Raw genomic sequence first — 15,717 nt, 5'->3', positions numbered from 1 at the left:
TTGTTACAATGGCGTACATTCCGCTCGTTACTTTAATTTTTGGTCATTTGTTAAAGCACAAACCTTTTGTTTTGTTAGAAAGACTTCTGCCAAAAACTCACATGACCGTGTTTGATGTAGCACGTTTGACTCCATACCACCAATTAGATGTAGCCAGGCAGTCACATGACAGCTTGGTGCCAGTTTCACTCAGGAGCAGAGTGAGCACACCAGAGCACAAACACAGGAGTGGACGTCAGCAATGGATGAAACAACAGCTTGTGATTCAGATTTAGACAAGACAGAAGACGTGGAACATCCCTGAGAGCTGGATCTTGGCATAGGCCATATAGGCAGTTGCCTTGGACGCCAACCGCTGGAGGGGGTGCCATCGGTAGGCAAAAAAATAAAATAAAATAATAGCAATAACAATTATGGGAAATAAAGAAATACTCGTCCCGATAATGTAATAATTTCTCATTAACTGTCTTAAAAACAAAGAAATTTAAAAAAAAAAACAACCCCCCTCTGTAATTTCTCAGATGAACTCTCCCAGACCAGGTGCTCACTGGGCGTGTGTGACAGAGACAGAGCAGAGCTGAATGACAGGTGTTGAACTAAGCATCCAGGTAAAGGTTTCAGAGTTTATACCCATGAAAAGGCCTTCCAAGCCCTTAGCTGGACAGTTTAGAAGCAGAGAAAAGAGGAGGCAGAAAAGGAATCCAATTGCAGAGGTATGTAAAATTTTATCATGTTAAAAAACATTTGCTGTTACTAGGAAAAGCTAGCTGAATTGAAATGAAGCAAAGTTGGCTCACAATGGAACTGCAGATGATTAAGATATGAGATATCTGCTAAGGTGTGTGTTTACTGCTGATGAACTGGGTTATATGTTTGTATCTGGTTTATATAGGTTTGTATCTGGTTTACTGCTGGTTGGCTGATTTATATATGTTTCTATCTGATTTACTGTTGGTTGGTTGGCTGGTTTATTTATATTTCTATCTGATTCATATATGGTTGTATCTGGTTTACTGCTGGAGGGGGCTAAAACCGGCCCTGACACCCCTGGTCCCACATTCAAACTATGTTTGCTTTATGGTCTATGAAAAAGAACAGCTGCGTCATGCGCTGTCATCTGTGTCCACCCAAATAAGTTGGCATTTCAGCCTATAAGAACTCAACTTTGAATTTGAGAAACCACGTCATGTTAAGTTGAAATAAGCTTAGTTTTGGCTGTGGACAGCCTAGTGCTGTTTGTAATACAGTTTGTTTAAAGGCGGCCACACACTGTGCGATTATTTCGATCGTTGCATGCAGCTCCATCTCAAACTTTGCGAATCAATCGTAAAGTAAGGCTCACGATTCTCACACTGTACGGACCGATGCTCATATGCAACCTGACTGCTCACACTGTAGGACCATACACCAGAGGATGCACCACACGTTCGACTGTTGCATCCAGAAATACAACATTAAAATCCCAAGGAATCTGTAAAAGTGCATAGACGATTGTGTATTGGCGTGAGTCATGAAATGGTAGTGCTAAACAAAAACCAACGAGCTGCTTTGGCAATGTGTGCCATTATCTGCGGGGAATCAAAAAAGAAGAAAAGACGACGACATGTTTGGTGCAGGAATTGGTTGTCCAGACGTGGACAGTATGGGCTGTCAATCCTACAGCGGGAACTCGAGGTAAGCTGCAACCGCTAAATTGCACTCGGCCAATAGCCAGCTACTGTAAGCTTAGAATTAGCTTACAGTAGCTGACTATTGTTGTGTTCGCGCATGCACAGTGTGAGAATTTGAGGCACATGGGCTCGTGGCACTGCTTTGACAGTGCGATACCCTCACGAGGAGCGAGCAGGATTTCAAACAGCTCCGTTTTCCTTGTGAACACACGATTGCTGGTTGTGAGGTGGTCATGAGGTGTTAATCGCTTCTCCTTACCCCATGTACACTGCACGAAGCACGACACACGATTAGAGGCACATCTGGCTCGATCCCAGAAAGAGTCACACGAGTGAGAAATCATCTCTAAAATCGCACAGTGTATGGCCGCTTTAATTAGAGTTAAAGATATTTGACAGAAGGGGAAGATATGTTCAAAGACATCTAGGCTAACTCATAAAAGTAAATAGAAAACCATGCACAGTATCTGCCTTCATAAGAACAGACACGATATTAATGTGATTTAACCAACAATGATTTTTACGAGGTATATTTGTAAGTAGCTATAATGTTCCCACTATATTTTATTTTAACATTTCATTTATTAATGGCATTAATAACATTGGATGACATCCACTAGTGTTTGAATGGGAAGGGATGGATGGAGGATAGATGATGTGGAGGTGGAACCCAGTGGGAGGGTGGGGGTCAGGGGGTGTCCTTGTACCTCCTGGTTTCAGAAATGAGAGGGAGTAGAGGAAATAAATAGAAGGGATGGATGGTGGGGATTTGATTAAGACGAGCAGAAGAGGAAGGTGGATAGAGCGGAGGTGTCAAAAGTATTCACATTCATTACTCAGGTACAAGTATAGATACTAGGGTTTAAAAGACTTCTGTAGAAGTTGAAGTATCAACTTAAGCTTTTCACTCAAGTAAAAGTACTGGTTTCAAAACTACTTAAAGAATAAAAGTAAATGTAAGGGGAAAAATGCCAGTAGGAGAAAAGCTTAGGCAGTGCTACAGGGGCCGATAGTGCACTACCCCACCTCCCAAAAAACATTTTTCTAAATGCCATAATGACTATAATGTTATATTAAAATGGTAACGTTGAAACATTTGGAATGTACTGGGCTACCTGTTTCATATATGCCTATTGGAAATGAACACATTTTATTACAATGCAAATGTATTTAAGAAGCTTATATGTGCACTACTGAGCATTAACATGACTTTCATGGAGCGGATGATATGATGACTCGTTGAATATAAGTACTGTGAATGATGCAAAAAGTCAGGTCCAGTGGATCGCATACAAACCAATAGGGTGTTGGAATGGTGTATGTTTATACTTCTCATCCAACCAAAATCAAATTCACTCTGGATGGTGCCAACAAGCTGAAATGAAATAGGAGTAACGAGGCTATTTTTAAAATGTAAGGAGTAGAAGTAAAAAGTTGACTGAAAAATAATTACTCCAGTAATGTATAGATAACCAATATTTCTACTTAAGTAAAGTAACGAAGACACCTGTGGGTTAGACACACGTCACACAAGACATTTGATTCAAGAAACTTTCATATACATTGAAAAAAATCCTTAGACTCACCATTTTTTTGCCCTTAATTTCCTCTAAAGGGAAGGAAAACCACACCAAAAGGACCTTAATACACTGTTTCCACTCTTCTTTTAATGAAATGAAGTTTTTCTTAACAGTTTATCTGAAATTAACCTGAAACAACCCATTACTACTTTTGTCACAACAACAAATGATTTTTTTTGTCTTTCCCAAGTGATTTATGACCGTTTATCACAATAATGTTATCCTCTGCATTTTTCTGCGTAAATCATGTATTTTCCTATATTTAATTCACAGATCATATAGATGTTCATAAAAGCAGAGAAAAGCACAGAACATTCAAAGGTTATTACCATTATCATGTCAGAGACAAATGAGGAATAAGACTTTTTCAATACAACATATCAGTAACTGTATAATAAAAAAAAAAAAAAAAACATCTCACATCACCATTTATTGTAACATAATAAACAACTCTGCATTTGGCATGTTTTAGTGTAAATCACATATTTTCCGATATTTAATTCACAAAACATGTAGATGTTCATGAAAAGTCAGGTAAGTAAATTCAAAAGTTATAGATTAAAACAGAGAAAACTGGAGGGAAAATGTGACTTTTTCAACAAAATAACTGAACATAAAACCATTTTCTCCATCCACTGTCATTTATTAAAATGCATGGGTTTTACTGGTGAATCAATGTTGTAGAAGATGGTGTTTCCACATTCACTGCAGAGCCTCTGAACGTCCAAATGGGTCATATCTGATTACCATGAAAAGATGACAAACTGTATTTTAGACTAATTATTTAGATGAAATGAATCATTATCCTCATAACTGCAAGTGAAAATAAAATATGTAATGATATTACACATGTGCAATTATACAAACAGGTAGAGCAGAGATCTACCTCTGTGGTAGAAAATGGACGAACACAAACAAAGACTGAAACTCACCTACTTTTAAAGATTATGGACGAGGATATTCTATGAGAAAATATCACACAGCACTGACCTTTTCAAGATGATCGCTGAACAAATAAACACAGTTGAAATGCAGAAAGCAGAAAGTGGAAAACTTTGAAATGTAAATGCTATGTAAACAACTCAGGAGGAATATTGTCGTTTTTGGAATAAGGACAAAAAAATCAAGAATATTCGTGTGCACGTAATGAACATAATGTGAAGTGCCAAACCTGAATGCAACAAGCTTCCTGTAATAAAATGTACTGAGTTGCATGAGACTACAGCGGAGTTATTGTAGTTTTGAAATGTAAAATGGTTTGGTTACATCACCTCTCACATCTTTTCATATGGGTGTGTGTGTGTGGTCTGCCCATGTTATGTTTGTTCTTCACTTTAAATAGATGTGTTTTCCCAATAAATGAAAGTGTCTCATGTAAAAGCAGTGTGTATGAAGATGATGAACTGCAAACAAAGTGCAAAGCAGAAAATGTGTTTGTATGTGTGATGTTGTTTTGTTTAAGGCGGCGTTACAGAATGGAGGCTGTTGTGGTCGAAGTATTTTCACTTTCAGTTTGTAAGCAATTAGTGAAGCAGGGAAGCTTGACGGTACTGTGCCATACATTGCTGTTAAAGTCAGATTATGTGTTTCAAAGCTGCAAAAAATATGGGTTTTGTGGTCATTATGGTTTGGATTTTAGTGGAGAATAAGCCTGACTTGTAGAGAATACCACAGTCCATTTGTATGACAATGTTACTTATGATTACTATGTTCACCCACCCACTGTGTCACTATTTACTATTCGGAGGCAAAATCTGATTTAAAAAGGAAACTTGATTTCATTGTAATAAAAAGCGGCCTTGGTTCACCTCCATTGTGCCTTAGCTTCTGCTGCACAATTGTCACGGAGGATTAATCCACCCACTCTGTGTCTGCACCTTTCCACCTTTCTCAGCCAAGTGCTGCCTTTTGAAGCGTTTTCTCAAAGAGGCAGATGTGTTTGTACGTTCCCTAAAGCTCTGTCAGTGCACAGAGGAAGGCTTGTAGTGAAGCGACAGGCAGCGGCAGCGAACACCGCAGTAACACAACCACTCGGAGGAAATCAGACAAACACTTTTATTTATATTTTGGATGAAGTATTCCAACATTCAGCACTATTTTCAGGGTGTACAAAGGAATATTAGGGCAAGAGACAATCACATGTTTCAAGAATAAAACTGTAGTATTACTAGAAAAACATTATGCAACTAGAAGCACTTGGAGAGTGCAGACCTCCGCCAAGGCAGATCAGTGGCCCCCCCAATCACCACCAAAACGGAATCATTTGTTCCTTGTGCCAGTATCAACATTTTCTGAAATTTTCATCCAAATCCGCCCATAACTTTTTGAGCTATCTTGCACACAGACAGACAGACAAACAAACAAACAGACAGACAGACGCTGACAAAAACATAACCTCCTTGGTGGAGGTAATAAAAAAGCAAAAGAAGGCTTGACATTGACAAAGTTGTCTAAATTCCCAGCTGATCCGAACGCAGCAGCTGCTGTTTGTAATAGATGTCACATACATTGTACATTCAAGTCTGCCGCCCCACTCGCCCTCTGATCAAACAGAGTAGACATGTTGACTTCCATGGGGTGGACACTGTCCCCGATGGCATTAGTTTCCTCCCAGGCAGAACAACATGTGCCCAGCCAATTGAGGGCTAGACCAGTAGCCTTACCTGGGTCTGATTTAGAACCTCTTTTAATGATGTTCCGGATGATGTCACAAACTAATAAATTAATGATGTAACAAAGCAATCAATTAATGATGTCACTGATGATGTCACAAAGTAGTTAATAGGCAATAAATAAGTACTACTCTTGAATGTTCCACATGAACAGAATGATTCCAATGTAATACATGTATGTCACGTTGAAATATTCAGTAGTACACACACTGGGCACATTCAGTAGTATTACGTGCAATCGGTAAATTCAATACTACTACTACTACAACTACTTCAGTACTATTTTGACATTCTCTATAAATATGATGATTTTTATTCTTGCAATAATGGCTGTTTTTGCAAAACATGTCATCTGTACTCTCATGTGACTTGTGTTATTAATATAAATATTGATTATGAATATTAGGACTCCTTTTATTCAACATTATGATTTTATTCTTGTGACACTGACTTGTAAGACTGACTGAGTCTTTGCCCCAAGTGGAGGAGTTTAAGTATCTTGGGGTCTTGTTCACGAGTGAGGGAAGGATGGAGCGTGAGATTGACAGACGGATCGGTGCAGCGTCTGCAGTGATGCGGTCGCTGTATCGGTCTGTCGTGGTGAAGAAGGAGCTGAGCCGAGAGGCGAAGCTTCGATTTACCAGTCAATCTACATTCTCACCTATGGTCATGAGCTTTGGGTCATGACCGAAAGGACAAGATCCCAGATACAAGTGGTCGAAATAGGTTTCCTCCGTAGGGTGGCTGGGCACACCCTTAGGAATAGGGTGAGGAGCTCAGTCACCAGGGAGGAGCTCAGAGTAGAGCCGCTGCTCCTCCACATCAAGAGGGGCCAGCTGAGGTGGCTCGGGCATCTGTTTCGGTTGCCTCCTGGATGCCTCCCTGGGGAGGTGTTCCGGGCATGTCCCGCCAGGAGGAGGCCTCGGGGAAGACCTAGGACACGTTGGAGAGACTATGTCTCTCGGCTGGCCTGGGAATGCCTTGGGATCCCCCCAGAAGAGCTGGAGGAGGTATCTGGGGAGAGGGAAGTCTGGGCATCCCTGCTTAGACTGTTACCCCCGTGACCCGGCCCCGGATAAGCGGCAGATAATGGATGGATGGATGGATGGAACACTGACTTTTTAGCAAAATATTACAACTTCATTCCATAATATTGACATTTTTTAATCTAAAAATTTCACTAAAAATGTTTTCTCAAAAGTGATCATTTTTCTTACGTGTATGATGTTTTTTGTAATATATTAACTTTTTTCTTGTGATATTTTGACATTCTTCTGGAATTATCAGATTATCATATCAGAATTTTTTTCATTGTAGATGAGAACAGTCCACGTATTTGTGGGGCAATGCATATGCCCGTGATAAGGAAGTTGGGCATTAATGCTTGATGTGTTTGTGTCTGAGCTGTAAAACTCACCTGTTGGAGTCTGAGGTGTGTTTCTGACCGAGGACGCTGCTGCTGAGTTTCCTCTTTTCAGCCCAGAGAGTGATGGCGGAGAAGTGACGCTGATTCACAGGTCATCTTCAGCAGTGTTTTGATGAGTCTTTGTGTGTCTCTGTCCGTCCCCCAGATGGACCCAGTGCAGAAGGCTGTCCTCCATCACACCCTGGGCCTCCCGCCCACCGCCAAGAGGAAGCATGTGTCCTGCAGCATCTGCCAACTGAGGTTCAACTCACAGGTGAACAAGTTTAATACTGAGGAGGAAAATTCACCTTTCATGAGAAAAGAACTGATTACCTACAGTAACATTACATATACACACACACAGTTTATTCCACATATTTTATCAAAAATAACTTTAATACTGATTAAACAACATTTTTTGACCACTGTTTCCTACACATGGTCTATGTGCAATTTTATGTATTCAGACTATGATATTGTAATCTTATATAATATTGCATCTCTATATAGCAGAGGTGTCAAACATATGGTCTGCGGCCCGTCAAAGGGTCCAATCCGGCACGTGGGATGAATTTGTGAATGCAAAAATTACAGTGAAGATATTAATAATCATTTTAGTTCAGTTTCCACATTCAACCCAGTAAAACCAGTAAAATACTATCATAAAAACCTATAAATAATGACAAGTTCAAATGTTTCTCATTGTTTTAGTTAAAAAAAAAAGGAAAATTACATGAATATGTTTACATTTCCAACTATCCTTTAACCTGAAAAGCCAGAAATATCTTAAGTGGAATTTTAACAATATTCTACTTGTTAATAGATGTTTTGTGTATTTGTTGACCCACTATGATCTGTAAGTTTAACACACATGTGTAACAGCTAAAATTTACTTAGGGGGTCAAATGAGTGGCCATTTTTGTCAAAAAAAAAAGTTGTAAGAAATGCATAGAACTGTGTTGAAATAATGCTAATACATTTGTGCACAGACTACTGATATTATATGACAGTGGAAGCTATATTTTCAGAAATATTGGATTTTGAATAGCACGTGTATGTGAAAACTTTTGCTGGTGGACGGACGTGACATTACCCATGATGATCTGGTCAATACCAATACTTTATTAGTAATAAACTTATATACTTACTCTTTCTAATTATCCTCTTATTCATAAATGTTAATATTGTGGATCTAAAACAATAACAGCTGAACAAAAACACAAAATGTGGCAGTGGACCGATGTGACATGGTTGTTACGGAGCCCATCATACTGATGCTCAGCAGCCATGTCACCGTTTCCACAAATGATCCCTGTGCAAAAACTAGGATCAGAATTATTTATTGTATAGTTTATCATCATATTAAAGAGTAAATAACAATATAGAATTGTTATTTCTTTATAAAAATGCTTATTATTAGAAAACTGTTGTTTTTCAGGTAAATTCAGTTCATATATAACTTGGCCATTTGTGACATGAAAATATAACATTAATTGTGATGAAATTGGACATTTTTGACCTGAAAACATAGTTCATATGACCATCAACATGTTGCAACAGAACTGAAATCCTGTAAATTTGCAGAACTTGCATTTACCAACACAAAGTTCCTTTGGGGATTCACTTAGATTGATTTCTCGACATAAATAAGACCTCTAAGCAAATTTTAGCCGGTAAAGGAGAAGCTGGGGCATAATATTGTTAATATTGTGCTTTTTTTCTTAACAAATTTCAAGTTGTTCATGTTATTCACATTTTTTAAATCATTGTTTGCAAATGTAAAAATTATTATGATGTAATTATTTTTTTTTACACTAAAACACAGAAAATTTTGGAGTTATTTGGAGATTATTTATAAGTTATTATTTTACTGGTCCGACCTAGTTGAGATCAAATTGGGCTGAATGTGGCCTCTGAACTAAAGTGAGTTTGACACCTCTGCTGTGTAGATACACACTACTGTGTGTACCCCCCTTAGGGTCAAAAAATGTCAGACACCGTGTTTCACAAAATACAAAATTATATATATATATATATATATATATATATATATATATATATATATATATATAAAAACACTACTGCAACACACTTCAAAAAACACAGTATATCATAATAAAATGACATTTTCAACATGAATTCGGATTGAGACCATTAGCATTACATTATCAAAGCTGTTTGTAAACCTGCTGTTTATCCCAGCGGATGAGTTTGAGAGTTTCATTCTGACTGAAAAAGAACTAAGTGAATCAAAATGTATCCCTAAAAAGCAGCTGGAGAACATTCAGCCTATTTATTTTTTAGATTTGTCTGGGGCAGGAAACAGTGTAAACAGGTCCTATCTGCCCAATTTCAAAACAGCAATGCACTTTGTTGTTAGTCCAAGTTACAGCTTAATTACTGTAATTCTGCCAGTAGCAGCTGTTCACTTTCTTCTGTGACTCTTTGGAGGATGCTCCTATCAATGTTTCTTGCAAGCGAACCAACATTTTAAAACTAATCACAAGTGCGTAAAATGCAGCTTCCAGGTAGACAGTGGGTGCACAAGAACAAGGCTCTGACAGCTGACACAGGGTCATTAAACACATCATTTGCATCTTATGGGACTCAGGATGACTTCACAGTCTTCCAGTCTAGAGAAAAGCCCTCCATTTCACTCTCTTTCATCAGGGGCTGATCTCATGTTAAAATTAAACACATTTTATCTGTAATTATATCACTGATAGATGTAATCAGATGTAAAACTAACTCATTGAGCAACTGGTGCTTTGGAAAAACTTACAATTGAGAAACTCTGCACAATGCCCCAGTTACTGTTGAAAATATATTATTCTGGGGCAGAAGTTTTAAAAACAAAACACACGCACACAATTGAAAATAGAGCACACACATTTTTTCCACCCGTTTTATGAGGTAGAGTTGCACTTATTGTAGTCAGAGAAGGTTGGAAAATTGAGTTATGATCAAATAACTGGGTGTTTCATTGAAATTGTTGGCTGATGTGTCCTTGAGCAAGGCACTCACACCTGCATTTACAGGCACCCAGGGAACAAATATGTTTTGACAAATAAAGATGATTTTTCTTAAGTATTGTGAAGTATTGTAAGTGTGACTGTACCTCATGGAATTTGTTTGACTAATCAGTTATCGTCTCTAGTCAGAGGTGTTCACCTGTTCTTCCCTCAGATTCAGCTAAATCTCATTCATTTTACATGTTTACATGTTGAAACTGTTTTATTGCTCTGCTGTGAAGAATCAGCCTAACACTTGGTTCTAATGTGCGGTCCAAAATCAGGAATTTGGGCGTCATTTTCAACCAAGCTATGCACCTTGACGAACATGTAAAAAAACAGATTCAATCTTGCTATTTTCATTTGAGGAACATTGCTAAACTCCGTTCCATAGTCTCACACTCTGAGCTGGAAATGATTATCTATGCTTTCATTTCATCACTCTTAGACTACTGCAATTCCCTCTTTACCTGCCTCAGTAAATCATCCGTGGACCAACTCCGGTTAGTGCAGAACGCTGCAGCCAGGCTGATTACAAACTCCAGTAAATTCTGTCATATCTCCCTGGTCTTAGCATCTTTGCACTGGCTGCCTGTCAGTTTCAGGGTGCAGTTCAAGGGGCTGGTCATCACCTACAGGGTGCTCCATGGTCAGGCACCACTGTACCTTACTGAACTCTTACATCAGTATGCTCCCACTCGGCCATTGAGGTCAGCTGATCAGGGTCTGCCACTCGTCCCCCGTACCAGGCTCAAAACCAAAGGAGACAGAGCCTTTTCAGTAGTGGCTCCCAGATGGGGGAATGCCCTTCCACCTGAGCCTAGAGCAGCGGCCTCAGCGGACACTTTTAAGAGGCATCTTAAGATGCACCTTTATTCTATTGCTTGTATTGGTATTCCTTGATTTTATTGGGTATTTTAGAATTTTATATTTTATATTTTTGCACTTCTTAGTATTCTTTTTGTGTGTTGCTGTCTTGTATCCTTGTAACTCTTTAATCCGTATTGTGTCTGTGCTGAGCGTTCTGTATGTATGATTTATTTTAAATATTCATAAAAATTCAACCATTTGCTCAATAAGAAAAATTTCAAAATGTGCTGATAGAATAGACCTTTCACTTTCCATAGACATCTGAGCATGCTCAGTGCAACCGACTCGCTATAAAAATAGACGGTTTGGACTTTTTTTTTTTTTTTACACTGTTTTCCAAGTGTTGTCATGATTTTCCTGTATATATTTATTTTTCACTGTGTTTTTACTGAGTTTTGACCGTGTAACTGCTTTTTGGTGTTCAACCAGCTGCCAAAAAGCAGTTGAACTGATTTAGAAAAGAAAGAGCCCCAAAAGAAAAACTAGTGGGCCAAAATTCATATCCTTGTTGTTCAGTGTGTTCCAGTTCACAGTTCATGTTCAACACCCTAAATATCTTAATGATGTACATTCTGAGTGTCTTATTTAGTAAAAACCTGTCAAACTTCAATTCCTCTCTTTGTTTTTTTCTGCTACTCCACCCTGTTTGGACCCTAAAACCCACAGTAAAACAAAATGATTGCCCGATCTGGAAGGTAGAAGGATTCCTGAAGATAAGGAACACAAGCACATACTCACAGCAGCTTTTATGACACTTCTATAGATGAAAATTCACAGCAGCACATTTACCTGAAATAATGCCTCAGGTTAAAGGGTTAGTCTGTAAAGCACTTTGTGAGGTACCTCTGTGATACGTGCTATATAAATAAATTTTACTTTACTTTTTTTTTTTTACTTTAGAGGTAGTGATTAAAACTACTGCCTCAATCAATTCATTTATTTGTGAGTTTGAATCTGAAATAGTACAGTTATTGTGGGTGAAGTCTGGTTAATTTAAGACATTTAAAGGTTTTAATTCCACATCGGAAAGGATCACATGAAGGCATCTAAAACAGGCTTACACATAAATGGAGACAGGTCTGAATGTATTTATCTCAACCTGTTTCTGACTTTGTTTCAGAGTCATTTGATGGGTGGACACTCAGAACAGGGCTAAAATTCCACATAAATGATTTGAAAGAATATTGATACTAAGGCTGACTGGGTCTGTTGTAAACCCTAGACTGACTTGGTCTGTTATGAGGTTGTTTTGACTACAACTCTCAGTATATATTCTAATGAAATGCACTGCTTTAGCTTTTTTTTTTTTTTTTTTTAGCTTTTTTCTAATTTGATTGAAGGTGAGTTTCAATTTCCCTTTGGCTAATTTCCATATCATTTTGAAAGTAATCAAAAAAATCTCCAAATGATTACCGCTGCGGGATGTTGTTAAATCAGTAGCATCCCTAAATAGCAGTGTCATCTCTCTTTCATTAAATAAGTAATCAGTCCATTTCTACCACTGAGTGTAATGTTGATTACTCAGGATGAGGTTATTATGTTTTACACAGGGAGGTCTATCTGCGTGTATACATCCTGTCCATCAGCGCTTCATACAAATACTTCACTAGAAATAGAGTCTGTGTTTACCTGTCAATCAACAGGTAGCGTTGTGTAGAGATGGGAGGCCTCAGATTCCCAGAGGCTGTTTTTTTCCTTTTAATTTCATCCACAGCTACAGCAGAAATGTGTCTTAATTTGCTCCAGTGACAGTTTATCATAATATGAGATGGACGGCGGTGTTGTGACGCAGATGTGACGTTCACCGCTAAATATTAATACACACATACATTAATAGAGTTTATGAACCAGTTGAAGGCCTGACATTAAAGAAAAGAGGCTTTTTGTTTTTGTAGATTTTAAGATGTTTGTGCTTTGTAAGACGCCATGTTTTTTATGAGTCAAGGCTATAAACCGGATCCACATCTGTAGTTTGTTGACTGGGAGTGAGTCACAGGAAAATACACAGCAGGACAGGCTCGGTTCACCTGATTACCTTCCTTTAACCTCCTGTGTGTATATGTACTGTAGAGGTGCAGCTAACAATTATTTTGTAATCAATTCATCTATTGATTACTTTCTTTGACACAATTCCATTAAATGATTATTCGAAAAGATGAAAAAAAAGTAAAAATGTCTGAAAATGACAAACAACTTGTCCTTTATTCCAGAACCAGCTAAAACAACAACCACAAAAAGTGTAATAGTAAAAGGATATAGAAAAAATATCTATATAGAAATAACAATAACAACAGTATAAATGAATATATAAAAATATCTATAGATTTAAAGCAGAAGATAATGAATGAATGACAGTTAGACAGCTTCTTGGAGCGATTGAAATAGAATAGAGAATCAAACCTCTGTACATAAGCCAATGGCTGAATCATGCATATTTATCTAAGTTTCAAAAGTTTTTATGTGACTGTTGCCTTTTTCAACTGAAATAATTTCCAACTCTACAATAAGGAAAATATTTGTTGTCTGTCCTAAAAGTCGCAAAATGATGTTATCACCTAATTTGCATAATTGTAAATGTTCATGTAATTGTAATGAATGATGTAGAAGAGAGGAATAACATTGTGTTAGACACAGAAAGCGAGTATAAAAACACCCTAAATATGTTTAGAATTACAAATGAACTATACTCTGTCAAGTCTTGCTTCTTTTTAATGTTCCAGTTCCAACCCTCCTCCTTTATCCTGGCTTGGAGACCAACTGAAGTGACCCAAAAGAGATCATCTGGAGGAGTTATTTAGGTTATATATTCATTTATTTTTTGTTTAGTTTTTTGCATAATTTTCTTCAGTTTGGTTTGGTTTTTATCCTTACGGTCCATTTACGAGACCATAACAAGCCTTGGCAAAACATGAACATTTTTAACCATAACATTTGTAATTTTCAGTGTACATTAACAAACTAAATGGACCAAAAAGAGACAATAGCAAAAACTGCCAATGTCAATGGGACTGATTTATATTCAGTGCAGTGATTTATTTTAGACAAATATGTGCTTTCACGTCAGAGTCTCCAAAAGTCTCCAGTAACACCAGAAAAGGTTGACAGATTTGTCACTAGTCACTTTTTTTTTGATACAGAGTCTTTAGAGGGGTCTGAAAAATCACTAAATATATCAACAAAATATCTAAGTTGGAAAAACTGACTTTTACAGCTAGAGACAGACCATGGGTTTTTCTGACTGTGACAGAAAAAACAATTTGGTATCATTTAGGGGAAAAAGGTGTGTGTTTTAGTGTTTGAGTCACTTATCAAAAGTTAATAAAAGTTTCCAAAGAAATTTTAATAGCAGCTGAATTTGTTGGTAGGTCCTTTTCAACAAAAAAGTTGCTAGGGTAGTTGCTAAATCTATCAACTAAAGTGCTAAGTTGGCATCAATGCATGGAAGTGGGTTGAATACTGAGACAAAGACAGGCTTAGTCTGCCTCTGAGATGGTATCAGGAGGTTCTGCTACTTGATAGCTTAGGGAACTGGAAGAACAGTTTTTATACCCCCTCAGATTTGTTGGTGGTCAGTGGTTGATGTCTACCACTCTGACCACTGACTCCATACCTCCACAGCCTGGAGCTGAGGGTGTGAGGGCATCACAACGGCATTCAACAAAACTGTCCAATACTTACTTTTGGTTCTGTGTTCCTAAAAACCAGGGAGTTCATTTCAGTTTTGTTTACACGTTTCATTTCTAAGTAACTACTTTCATGAATAGATGAATAAATCAGCTTGAGTATCTGATTTTTATGTCCAAAAATTAGTAGAGGCCCCCTGATCCCCCCTTTCAAAGTGTGTAAAATACTTTATAGTACACAGATTAACATGACCTGTGTGTTATCAATGGATTCATTGTGATTTAAAAATTTATATGATATTATTGGCTTCACTAGTTCAACTTTGTGCCCACCACAGCTTCCAAAGAGAGCAATGTCACACAATCCAGTGTTATTTTCAGAGGGTTAATAACAAGGAAATACACCAACATTTAAGAAGTGGAATGATTCCAATTTTAAGATCATGGTGATTCATGTGTATAGTTGTTGGCTCAATTATTTGTAAAACATGTTCTAAAGATGCGTGACAGACTTGGATTAAGGGCTCAGATTTTGTGCTACACCAGTGGGAGGGTCATCTGGAGGGTAAGCAAAAGTAAAATGAAAAGAAAACCGGCAGACATAATGCCAACTAAATGGAACACATCTCTTAAGACTTAAGACAAATTACTGTTTCATGCTTAAAAAATATTCTTAGATCAGAACAGCCTCAACAGTAAAAACCTGTGCATCAATCATGAGATTCCTTTTTAACTAAACTGCAGGAAATATAAATACAGCAAACAGTATCCAGGTGGTGGCTGCAGGCTGATGCCAGGATTAAATATATTTATGAAAAACAGATTGTTAATAATGCCGACATCAGTCACACCACATGAGTCATGTAGAAAAACAGGGAAACGCTTG

General features: G+C 37.7%; 1 protein-coding gene across 1 annotated transcript in view; it reads left to right on the top strand.

Annotated features, from left to right (window-relative positions):
- Window positions 1-15,717, top strand: part of znf385d (zinc finger protein 385D) — a 182,893-nt gene that overhangs the window by 89,692 nt on the left and 77,484 nt on the right. Inside the window, exon 3 of the mRNA XM_030158599.1 lies at window positions 7,494-7,601. Coding sequence (XP_030014459.1) covers window positions 7,494-7,601 — 108 coding nt within the window. The remainder of the gene's footprint in view (window positions 1-7,493; window positions 7,602-15,717) is intronic.

This window comes from Sphaeramia orbicularis, chromosome 16, assembly GCF_902148855.1.
Source record: "Sphaeramia orbicularis chromosome 16, fSphaOr1.1, whole genome shotgun sequence".
Lineage (NCBI taxonomy): Eukaryota > Metazoa > Chordata > Actinopteri > Kurtiformes > Apogonidae > Sphaeramia > Sphaeramia orbicularis.
The sequence above is the reverse complement of the archived record's forward strand: the minus strand, read 5'-3'. Positions and strand labels throughout refer to the sequence as shown.